This window comes from Macrotis lagotis, chromosome 7 (genome assembly GCF_037893015.1).
Source record: "Macrotis lagotis isolate mMagLag1 chromosome 7, bilby.v1.9.chrom.fasta, whole genome shotgun sequence".
NCBI lineage: Eukaryota > Metazoa > Chordata > Mammalia > Peramelemorphia > Peramelidae > Macrotis > Macrotis lagotis.
Window position 1 is genome coordinate 197,919,083 of NC_133664.1, and position 13,076 is coordinate 197,932,158.

Below are 13,076 nucleotides of genomic sequence, written 5' to 3' on the forward strand. Positions count from 1 at the left end.
ATTGAAACTCAGTTATTTTTTTCCTCTTTAAAAGGTTCTTATCAAAATGGTGCCCTAGTAAATCTAATGAGTTTGCTGAAGTAGAAGGCATGACAGTGGGTTATAGAATCCATTATTTGGCTCCTCATAGAAGGAAGGAAGGGAGGAAGTGGGAAAGAAGGAAAAAAAAAGGAAGGAAGAAAAGAAAAAAGAAAGGTTTTCTTTCTGTGATTCTCAAGGTTTTGTCATATTATAGTAATAAAAGCTAGCATTTATATAATGCTTTAAAGTTTGCAAAGCATTTTATACATATTATCTTATCTTTACAACAACCTTGGGAGATAAATGCTATTATTTTCTTCATATTACAGATGAGAAAACAAAGTGATTTGTCCATGATCAATGAGTTAAGGAGGAGAATTTGAATTCAGATCTTTTTGACTCCAATGACCCATCGACTGTATCCCCTAGTTGACCCTGAGAATACAATTATAGGAAAATAGGCTGCTTCCAAGACTCACATTCTACAATTCTAGCAAATTAAGACTTTTTATGAATGACCACTGTTCCAACCCCTGGTCATGGTTTTTCTCAGGTAGAGACATAATGTCAACAGGGAGTTTTCTTCCTTATATGTGTTTTACTTCTTTCCCAAGATAAGGAGCTGTCTGAAAAAATATCCCTGAAACTCCCATCAAATGTTGTAGAAGGATCAGACAGAGCCTATTTCTCAGTTCTGGGTGAGTGAGCCATCTCTGTTTCAACTATTTATTTAACCTATCAATTTTTCTCTTGCTCAAATTTTCTCCCTGCCCCTGCCCATGTAGCTATGTGGTTTTCATACTGCTAATCAAAGACCTTTTTGGTAGGGAGAATAGAGAAAAGATTATAGTGGGGACATTCCAGTGTAGAGTTTTGGGGTGGAGTAGTGTTTGATAGTCAGAGGTATAAACAAAGTTGATGTTGGTAGTCAAGATTGCCTTTCATGAATCTAATGTGTCTATGGAAACAGAAATCTTAAAGAGAAAGCTGGGTCAAAGATTGAAGAATCAGGGACTTTATATCTGGTCAACAAAAAAGATGTTGCTATAGACTTAGGAAAATCCCAATTGATTTCTTTCCCCATTCTCGTGGTAAGTTTTTAGGACTGGTATTGCTTTTTCCCACCTCATCTCCAGTTTCTCCAAATTTCTCCATGGAGAACTTACACCAGCCCTGACAGCATCATTAATCATGGACTGAGGGTACCCTACTATATATCTCTCTCACTTGTCTCACTCTCTTAATTTTCCCTAGACTTATATCCCTTCCCTAAATTCTGTCTACTTTTACTTCCTAACTACTTGTTAATCATTTTTTTCAGTTGTGATTTTAAAGATGAGTTGTCTTTGACTCATATTCCTATTTAGTGACTCTGATTTTTCATCTCATTTTCTTCACAGGTGATATCCTTGGATCTGCTGTGAGAGACACACAAAATCTCCTCAAGATGCCCTATGGCTGTGGAGAACAGAATATGGCACTATTTGCTCCTAACATTTATGTCCTGAATTATCTGAATGAAACAAACCAGCTAACTCCGGAGATCAAGACCAAGGCAATTGGATTTCTTCAAAGTGGTAAGATAAGGGAAGCATACTGTGTACCCCATGGTTTTAACTATTCTCTTCACAAATATATTTGGGTTAGCAATTCTCTGGAAAACATCCAAAAATATCATGACTACCCTTCCTTTTTTTTAGAACTGGAACTTTCCATACCCCTGGGGCCCTTGTTAATTTAATTAATTATTATTCTTATGTATTTTAATGCCCTCTCTGACTTGGTCCACATTGATAGAGTCTGGATCACCATAAAATATTTTTGATAATGAATCTGACAAAATATCCTATTTTAGGTTACCAGAGGCAGCTAAACTACAAGCACTCAGATGGCTCCTACAGCACCTTTCCACATAATGAGGGTAATACCTGGTAAGGTGATTTGCTATCCATTGTCATTCTCAGTCCCATGATAACATGATAATAAGGTTCAATCATTGGATGGGGGAATTAATTAATAGTTGGATAATTATTAGTTGATACTGAACATATTGTGAGAGAAGAATAAGCTCCAAAAAAAAGGAAAAACATTGGAGAGAACAAAATGACATAATACATAAGACACCTTTTAAAAATTGGAGATAATAAGTTTTGGTCTTGATTTAAACTCCACAGTTCCTTCTCTTGATATGGATGGTATTTTCCATCCCTTAAAATTGTCTTTGATTATTGTACTACTGAAATGAACAAGTCCATCAAGGTTGATCATCATCCCTTGTTGTTACTGTATATAATGTTCTTCTTGTTCTGCTTATTTCATTTCACATCAATTTATGCAAGTTTTTCCAGGCTTTAATGAAATCCTGTCCCTCTTTATTTCATATAGAACAATAGTGTTCCATCACATACATATACCACAATTTGTTTAGCCATTTCCCAATTGAAGGATATCCCCTCAATTTCCAATTCTTTGACACTACAAAAAGAGCTGCTATGAATATATTTGTACATGTAGAATTTTGACCCTTTTATGATCTCTTCAGAATACAAACCCAGTAGTGGTATTGCTGCAGCATCTAGAATTTCTAAGAACTGAGTCTAGAAAAACATTGTTACTTACAGAGAAAACCCAACTAATTTGTCTTAAGTGAAACAAATACTCTTGACCAAGACTGACAAAGATGAGATCTATTCTGATTGGCCCAAGAGGATGGAGCTAGAACAAATGGACAGAATTTATAGAAGAAACAGATTTCAATTTAATATGTCACAATTTCCTAATAATTAGAGCTGTCTGGAAAAGCTATGGGCTACCCTGATAGGTAGTAAGTTTTCAGCCACTATAGTTCTTCAAGTGAAAAATGAATAAACAGTTTGAGTGGTTACCTTTGAAGACCCTCTACCCAAGGATTTTATGATTTTACAAACTTAATAGAAAGAGACAAAAATAGAAAGCTATGGAGTAAGAGGATGACAAGGAGGAAGAAAGAGGCTTAAAATTTTTGAGGTAGTAGATTTTGGAGGAGTTATACAATATGACAAGAACTATAAGTGAAATAATTCTTATATGAATAAAGATAAAATGAAATTGTCAAAGAAGTAATCAGATAGCAAAAATTTCCACCAACATAATTTTTAAAAAAGATACTTAGGTCTTTATATCCATAAGAGAGAGAACCTGGAAGCAAATGTTGAAATCACAGAATGAATCAGTGGGAGGGTGAGGAGGGGAAGGGAACTGGAAGATTTCCCCTTAGCAGGAAATCAAATCAAATCATCAAACCTAGTCTGTTTGAGGCAGTATACTAGTAACTGGGATACAAAGAAAGGCTAAAAACCCCAAACAGTTCTTGCTCTCAAGAAGCTCACATTTCTAATGGAGGAATGGAGGAAACAACATAGAAATTGTGTACAAACAAGACCAGAATAAATTGAGGGTAGTCTCAGAGCAAAGGTAGATGAAGAAAGACTTCTTTTCATCCCCTGCCCTTTTTTTTGGTGGGGTAATGGGTTAAATGACTTGCCTAAGGTCACACAGTATCATGTGTCTGAGACTAGATTTGAACTCAGGTACCATCCTGACTCCTGATAGAGCTGGTGCTCTATTCCCTGCTTCTTGGGGAAGGACTTCTTGCCAAAGGTGGGATTCTGAGTATTGAAGGAAGCCAGGAAGCAGAGATGAGAAGAAAGCCCAGCCAGAAGAAGGCATCCTTCTTCTCTCCCTCTCAGAAACGTAATCATCCTTCAAAGCTTAGTTCATTTTACCACCTCTATTCACTACCATTCCCGATCCTAACCCTCCAACTGGATGTGCCCTTTCCATCCTCAAATTATCCTGTATTTACTTCTCTGTACATGTATTCCCCAGTGGAATGCAAGTTCCTTTGGGTCAGAGACAGAACATTTGTCTATCCCCAATACACCACCTTGCACATAGTAAATCTTTCATAAATTGTTAAAAATTGAATTAAGGTGAATTTTAGGCTAATGGAGGAGGTGTGGGAATGGGATGAAGAACCTCCAACATTAATTAGATCCTGCTCTAAACTCTACTTCTTGTGAGCATGATAGAATCCTTTGGAGCCTAGACCTAGAAAAAAAGAGTTATCAAAACAAAGCTTCAGTCCTCTACACTCACACACACACACACACTCTGTCTCTCTCTTTCTCTTGGCAGGCTTACAGCCTTTGTACTCAAATCTTTTGCACAAGCTCGGTTGTTCATCTACATAGATGAGACCCATATCAGTGAAGCCCTCATGTGGCTGGCACAGAAGCAGAAAGACAATGGCTGTTTCCGAAGCTCAGGATCATTGCTGAACAATGCTCTTAAGGTAATATGCTCCCTAAGGCACAGGATTAAGTAAGTTTAAGTCCTGTTGGTTCATATCATGGTGACTGGCAGAAGGAAGGTCACAGGTCCTACTGGGAAGGAACATGAAAGAATTGGCCATAGTCAGCAAGGGTAGAGACTAGATTGGAAATAATTCTCCTTGTTCTTTATTTTCGTACTTGTGTTCACAATAGTTAGCTTGAAACATAAAGGCTAATCAATGATTTTTTTTTTCATTCATCACTCAACATGAGAGAAATGAATGGAAGTTTGTAGTCCCATTGAATCTGGTAGAGATATACTTATGCAAAGACCTTCCATGGGGTAATAGGAAAAGAAGTGAGGTGGAGGGGGTGGCAATAAAGGTGAATGAAGGCATATCCTGGGAAAACTGAAAACTAAGTGCTTCTGTGTCTCTTCTTTACAGGGTGGGGTTGAAGATGAACTGACACTCTCTGCCTATATCACCATCGCTCTGCTAGAGATACCTCTTCCTGTCTCTGTATGTGACTGTTCATCATCCTGAGAAATTTCACTGTATCTCATTGCTTCTATAAAAATGAATGATCCATAATATGGTATCCTACCCCATTGAAAGCCTAAATATCAGTAGGCACTAGAGTTTAGGAGATGAGGGGGAGGGGAATGGGTTAAGTTGATTACCTCCCTTCCCATTACATTTATTTACACAGCCCCATAACCATAGTCCACCTAAAGATGGGCAACTGGAACCTTTGCCTACAGAAAATGGAAAAGGAAAGTTTCTGACCTAAGCCTAAGGGTAAGGGAAAGTGCTAAAAATAATCAATATTATGCAGGGTCATTTAAAAAAATTTTAGGATTTTCAAAAATGTATTAATCCATAACATATATGAATTATAGCATGTGCCATATTATCATTACCTTTAATTTTTTTTTTAGTTTTAGTTTTTGCAAGGCAATGGGGTTAAGTGGCTTGCCCCAGGCCACACAGCTCGGTAATTTTTATGTGTCTGAGGTCGGATTTGAACTCAGGGACTCCTGATTCCAGGGCTGGTGCTCTATCCACTATGCCACCTAGCCGCCCCATTACCTTTAATTTTTAAAAATTTTCTTCCTCTACAAATTGGCTTTGATATAGTCATATGTAACCTAGTTATTAAATAGTTCATTTTGAAAGTGTTCAGTTCTTTTTTAAGTCACACCCTATATTTTGTGACCCATGTCAAGCCTTGGTACTATTGTTTTTGCTCTTAGGACAGTGTGTATCTCAAGGTCTCTCTTTATCTTCTCTTATAGCACCCGATTCTTCGGAATGCTATTTTCTGTCTGGAGTCATCCTGGAAGATGCTACAAGATGGGGGCCGGGAAAGCTATGTCTACACCAAAGCACTGTTGGCCTATGCCTTTGCCCTGATGGGAAATCAAGAAAAAAGAAAAGAGGTGTTAGTGGCATTGAATGCAGAAGCTGTGAAGAAAGGTGAAAGACTCTTTGGGGGACTTTTCTTCTCCTATTAATTCCCTGCACCCACCAGGAAGAGTAAGGAGCTACTGGGTTCAAACCCTCAACCCTTTGTTTTTTAGGTTTTTTGCAAGGCAAATGGGTTTAAGTGGCTTGCCCAAGGCCACACAGCTAGGTAATTATTAAGTGTCTGAGACAGGATTTGAACCCAGGTACTCCTGACTCCAGGGCTAGTGCTTTATCCACTGCGCCACCTAGCCGCCCCTCAACCCTTCTTTAGGATCTTTCTGATGTGTAGGACTACTTAACTCAACTCAAGATGAGATCAGAATTCCTTTTTTTATTAAGTTATTTATTTATTTAGAATTTTACAATTTCCCCCCTAATCTCGCTTCCTTCCCCCCCACCCCTCACAGAAGGTAGTTTGTTAGTCTTTACATTGTTTCCATGCTATACATTAAGATCAGAGTTCTTATAAAATCTTCCCTGAGGTTTCACCTTGTACAATGAGGAGGATCTGTAGAAGTTACCCAATAGGTAAATCAAACTACTATAATCCCACATGCTATGACTATTTTATTTTATTTTGACCAGACCTGCAATTACATCAGTGTAGAGAGAACTGATGAAAATCTTCCTCTGCTGATTCAATTTGGTATCTTGTCTGAAATGTCTAATCTTATGGGTTCATACAGTTAGTACATGTCCAAGACTAGATTTAAACCCAGATCTTCTCAACTCTCTCTTCCCTGTGCCACTTCTTTTTAGCTATCTCTTCTAAGAGCTCAAATTCTTTAATGTGAGTAAAATGTACAATAGTGAGCACAGAGGCTACTCAGAGTCAAAACAGAGAAAGTATTAACTATATCTTAAACATGGCAGCCAGATGGCTGTGCCAGTCCCAGAGTCAGGAAGACTCATTTTCCTGAGTTTAAATCTAGCCTCAGATACTTAGCAACTGTGTGATCCTGCATTTCACTTAACCCTGTTTGCCTCAGTTTCCTCATCTGTAAAATGAACTAAATAAGGAAATGGCAAACCATGCCAAATGGAGTCACAAAGTCAGACAAGACTGAAATGACCAAGCAACAATGAAACATGGCATTTGTCTTTTGCAAAGCTCTCCTTAACCCACTATGTCACTTGAACCTCATGACAACCTGTTAAGTAGTTAAGATTCAAAACTCTTCTTTGGCAGCACCCAACCTGGGCAAGGATGGGAAGAATTCTGTTTCTACCTTCCCTTTGCCGACTCATCTCCTGCAAGTTCCTTCCCTTGACTATATTGTTCTCTTCTGTCTTCTTGAATCCTAATAAATTCATGTATGATACCCAGTAGGTAAAGTGCTACTTTAGAGTCATGGAATTTAAGTTCTGCCTTTGATAGCTTATAATGACTGGTGACTCTGGGTATGTCATTTAACTTTCGGGTGTGCCAGACATCTAAGAAATAACAACAACAATAATGTTAATAATAATTTGCACTTATATAGTACTTACTTTGTGCTAGCACTGTTGTATTTTATAAATATCTCATTTGAGTCTCACAACAACCCTAGGAGGAAGGTATTAATATCATCCCCATTTTATAATTGGGGAAACTGAGACACACGAGGTTAAGTGACTTGTCCTAAGGTTCTTCAGTTGGTAAGTTTCTAAGGTCAAATTTGAACTCAGGTCTCCCAGACTTCATGACCAGCCTTCTGTCTGCTCTACCCCTTCACTGCCCATGATCATTTTCTAGCAATTTCCTAGAGGAACTTTTTCTTCTACAGAGAAGACTCTGATCTGCCTTGAAAGAGAAAAGTTCCCCATAAGAAGATGGCTACTCTGATAGAATTATAGGTCTGGACACCAAATAGAGAAGTAATAACAAATGAGAGCTGATTATTGCAGGTGTAGTGAAAACCATGCTGTAATTCTGGGTCTACTATAATTAACCAGCATAATTGTACAGCTGCTTCTTGTCAGACACTATTAGCTATTAACTCCCTCTCTATTCTTTCCCTGAAGACAACTCTGTCCACTGGCAGCGCCCGGAGAGAAACCAGGTATCAACAGACTCCTATTTCTATCAGCCCCTGGCTCCCTCTGCTGAAGTGGAGATGACGGCCTATGTTCTCCTTGCATATCTCACTGGTAATTCTACCCCATCTTCTGAGGACCTAAAAATGGCTTCTAGCATTGTGAAGTGGATCTCCAAGCAACAGAATCCTCATGGGGGATTCTCTTCTACACAGGTGCGGGGCAGCCTTAAATACCGCTACCAAGTCAGGTAGCAAAGGGGAAACAAATAATTAGAAGGGAGATGGTGAAAGCAGAATGAGATGAGAAGGCTATTTCTTTTGGCATTTTGGCAATAAACGATTTTAAGGGGGAAAAGGAAATTAATCAGGACCCTTAGGGTGACCCACTCCCTATAATGCTTCTAATGTAATGATTTCCTTATAACTTACTAAAATAATTTCATGTCACAGGATTATAGGTGTATAGTTTAAGAAACCCAAGAGTACTTTACTCTAGGGAAATGAAATGACAGATCATGAAGAATTTAGAGGAGGAAATCCTTCCTTAATTGAAAAACTCAGAATTTCAATTAAATTCTTTTTTTAAACTTTTTACAAAATATTTTATATTTCCCAATTAGATGTAAAGACAATTTTTTGTGTGTGAGAAAATCAGGGCTAAGTGGCTTGTCCAGGGTCACACAGCTAGTGTCAAGTGTCTGAGGCTGGATTTGAACTCAGATCTTCCTGGCTCTAGGGCTGGTACTTTATCTATGTAAAGACAATTTTTAACTTTCACTTTTAAACATTTTGAGTTCTAAATTATCTTTTTCCTCTCCTCCTCCCTGAGTCAGCAAGTAGTTGCAGTTTGATATAGATTATGCATGTACCATCACACAAAACATATTTCCATATTAATCATTCAATCAAATTCTTCATGAGAATTTGGCCTAGGATAGACTGAACAACTGATCCTTCCCATTCATTCTCTTTTTCTTAAACTTTCCCTTTCAAACTGGCTTCTCATGAAAACTACCTTCATTATACTTGCCCCATATTTTTTAGGGACATTCCTCATACTTTATAACCAAATTCTATATACTTTCCTTGTCCAATTGTACAATTTTGAATACCTTGTCTTCTTATTCTTGGAAACATTTGAATAACAAACTTTAGGAGCTTGGTATACCCTTAAAAGGTTTAGGTGTGAAAAGCAGTTAGTGACCAAGACCATATATATTTTTTGCATAATACAATGCCTAGCCCATGATAGATACTTAATAAATATTTACTGAGTGGTTGGGGGGCATCATCCGGTCAGTCAATAGGCAATTTCTTTTATGCTTTTCTCTCTGGTAAGCATTGCAATATGCGATGGAGAAATTTTTTAAAAAAAGGCAAAAACCAGGGTGGCTAGGTGGTATAGTGGATAAAGCACTGGCCTTGGAGTCAGGAGTACCTGGGTTCAAATCCAGTCTCAGACACTTAATAATTACCTAGCTGTGTGGCCTTGGGCAAGCCACTTGACCCCATTTGCCTTACAAAAACTAAAAAAAAAATAAAAATTAAAAAAAAAAAGCTATCCTTGTCTTCAAAGATCTGGCATTCTAATGTAGGAGGCACATGTAAATAAATACATGAACATTCAAAATATATAGAATAAAAATGGAATGCAATTTCAGAAGGAAGTCATCAGTAGCTAGAGGTCTGGGGAAAATCTGCTGAAAATTGGATTTCACTTGAATCTTGAAGGAAACCAAAGAAATGTAGAGGGGAGGGGAGGAGGATGAACATGCTAGATAGGAGGAGCAGCCAATGAAAAGTCACAAGACAACCTTCTTGCTATTCCTTGATGCCAGCATAGGTTGATTATAATGTGAAGAGTTTTGCAAGTGGGAAAGGAAAGGTTCTAAAGGACTATAAATATCAAACACAGGACTGTCATCCTGGAGATAAAAGGGAACTGTTGGAATTTATTGAATAAGGAAGAAGATATATCAGACCTGTACTCTAGAAACATCCCTTTGGCAGCTAAGGAAAAGATGGAGAGGAACTGAGAGAGAGCAGATAGGAATATCAATTGGAAAGTCCAAGTAAGAGTTGATGAATGTGTGATCTTGAGTGGTGGCTGTGTAAGTGGTAAGAAGGTGTAATTTATGTTAGATATAAAGAAAGAAATGTAATATTTGGCAACTGTTGAATATATGGGGTGAATTTGAGTGAACAATCAAAGTGACACCCTCAATAGTAATAGGAAAGTTGAGACTAGGGGAGAATGGGGCAGGGTGGGTGGGGGGAGATAATGAATTCTCCTTTGGACTTGTTGAGTTTGAGAAGCCTATGGGGTATATACTTTGAGATACCCAGTTGGTCATGGATATTAGCAGTTGATCTGTATTTCAAGTGAGAGCCTAGAATTAAATAACTAGATCTGAGAATCATCTGCTTAGAGATGATCATTGGTCTCATGGGAGCTCATGAGATAAATCGAGTAAGACAAAACGGATAGGAAGGCTCAGACAGAGGAGGTTGAGAAATATTTATTGGGCAGATGGGAAGAGAACCAGTAGATTACAATGCTAAGAGAACTAGAGAGAAAAAATAATTAAGGTCCAAAATAAATTTTAATTGAGAAAAGACTATTAGATGTGATCTTTAAAGGATCTTGGATAACTCAGGAGAGAGAGTAGTTTCAGGTAAATAATGAAGGCAGATTGGAGAGGGTTTAAAAAAATGAGTTTAACCTCAAAGAGAAAGAGACATTAGGACAATACCTAGTGGAGATGGTAGGAATAAATGAGCACTTTGTAAGGAGGAGGGAGACAAGACATAATTTTTTGGTTTGGTTTGGTTTATGCAGCAGGGTAGGAACCAGTAGATTAGGATAGACTGAAGAATAGACAGAGAGACTGGAAATGCTAGTGAGGGCAACCTCCTGGTGAAGATGGGAGGGAATGGAATCAAGAAGATGGGATGGGTTGACCTTGTTAAGAAGGTCACTCCTTCCTCTGAGATAGGAGTAAAGAAGAGAGTGAATAGAGATATTTAAGTGATGTGAGAGGAGGAGAAAAAAGGAAGCAGTCAGGGTAAATGACCTCAATTTTTCCCATGAGATATTGAATTAAGGTCTGTCTCTGAGAGGGTTTGGAACAGTGAATCAGAGATGTTAAATTCATAGTCCATAGACTTCAAGATCCATAAAAACTCCCAAGTGTAGCCTGAACCAGATTAAAATACAGAAATATTTAACAAAATATATAAAAATATAATACAACACGAATAATGTTAATTTGGGGTTCTCTAAGCTAATATGAGGCCAGCAGGGATCTATTTCAATTTTTGCTTGATACCAGTGCCATCCATCAAATTTCAATCCTGTACCCCCCCCCCCCATAAAAACACCATTATCCTTCTTGTAAACTTTCTCTAAGCACAACCATCATTCACTGGTTTTTCAAAAACACTGTTTTAGGGGGAGTGATTTATAATTCATATACATATATATACATATATTTATATGTATATATGAAATATATAATTAGGTCCATTAAGACAGAATTCAAGGGGCAGCTAGGTGGCCTAGTGGATAGAGCACCAGCTCTGGAGTCAGGAGGACCTGAATTCAAATCTGGCCTCAGGCGCTTAATTACCTGGCTGTGTGACCTTGGACAAGTCACCTAACCCCACTGCCTAGCAAAAACAAAAAATATAAAAAAGACAGAATTCCATAATTAATTCTCTTGCATAGGAGGGATCATCATCTTTTAAAAATTATTATTCTAAATTCAATAACCATTAACAAAAAGTCAAATAAATATAATTTAAAATATTTTCTATAGATTCCAAATTATTTGCAACATGCTTTTAAAATATGCATCCTAGCTTTAAGTAAGACAGAATGAGAGAATAGATAGTGAGCCAATCTCCAAGGCAGGAAGACTTTGGATCAAGTCCTATCTCTGATACCTATTGGTTTTGTGACTCTGAATAAATTATTTAACTTTTCAGTGATTTGCAGGTATGATCTGTGTTGGTAGTGGGAGTCTCCTCATAAAGAGTTCTCTATGACAGATCCAGTTCCAAAACAAATTAGTTTTGTGACAGTAAATGCCAAAAACATCCTGCTCAGTTCTATGCCTCCTTTCTTTTACTTTTTTCTTTTATGGATCTTTTAAAACACTAGTTGTAGGATAAAAGAGTTTATGTACTTATGGTGGGAGATAAGAGAATAGGGTCTTACAACATATTGGATAGGAATTGGATAAGACAGAACAGAGAGGGGAAAATAGGAATTACCAAAAGATATATCCTTTCTCACATTTTTTTTTAATGTGTAAGAGAAGTAAGAAAATAAATACAAATAAAACAAAAAAAACCAAAATCTTCAGGGACTTTCATTCTAGAGGTGAGTATGTAGATCATGTCTCTGGCATATTTTAGAAATTGTTTCAAGAACCAATGTTCAAGCAGTTCAGATACCTTAAATTTATCTTGACTCAACATAAGATTTGGCAACCCATCCTCCAAATGTTTATACCACTGGGGACTCCCACATTCATCTCTTCTAGGACACAGTAGTTGCACTCCAAGCCCTGTCTCGATATGGAACAGCCACTTACAGTAAACACGGGAAATCTACTGTGGTGACTATCCGATCTTCTGAAGTCCCTTTTGAAAAATTCCAAGTGAACTCTGCCAACCGCCTACTCCTACAGCAAGTCCCATTGCCAGATGTCCCTGGAGAGTACACTGCAGAAGTGCAAGGGGAAGGATGTGTGTATCTTAAGGTGAGACTCCTAGGTGTAAGTAGAGTGGGGAGAGTCAACTTTATATGTGAGATATGCTCCAATCTCCTTATGGAAAGTCATGAAAAAAGCTGATGAAAGGTGGTAATGAAATAAATAACCTAGGAATACAGAGAAATTGACCCTGTTCTTAATGTTCTACAGACTTCCCTAAAATACAATGTCCATGTGAAGAAAGAGGACTCTCCATTTCATCTGTCAGTACAGACTATTCCCCCAACTTGTGATTCTGCAAAAGCCCATAAAGCCTTCCAGATCTCATTTAATGTCAGGTAAAATCATATGTCTTCACTCCTTGATTAAGATAAATAGAGCTCCCTACCCCTTTGTTAAGTCAAAGAGAGCTAGTGCAATGACCTTATAAAGTAAACTTTTGAATTAAACCTATTGAAAGAACAGTATATTCTTAAATGTGTACAGATATGATTGTGTAGAATGAGACTATACTGAATCTATCTCTGTCCCTACTCT

The 13,076-nt window shown here is 37.6% G+C and overlaps 1 protein-coding gene across 1 annotated transcript in view; it reads left to right on the forward strand.

The window, feature by feature from the left end:
- Window positions 1-13,076, forward strand: part of A2M (alpha-2-macroglobulin) — a 260,412-nt gene that overhangs the window by 237,987 nt on the left and 9,349 nt on the right. Inside the window, 9 exon segments of the mRNA XM_074195313.1 lie at window positions 636-719; window positions 1,422-1,598; window positions 1,877-1,952; window positions 4,198-4,354; window positions 4,781-4,855; window positions 5,632-5,812; window positions 7,808-8,034; window positions 12,369-12,587; window positions 12,750-12,877. Coding sequence (XP_074051414.1) covers window positions 636-719; window positions 1,422-1,598; window positions 1,877-1,952; window positions 4,198-4,354; window positions 4,781-4,855; window positions 5,632-5,812; window positions 7,808-8,034; window positions 12,369-12,587; window positions 12,750-12,877 — 1,324 coding nt within the window.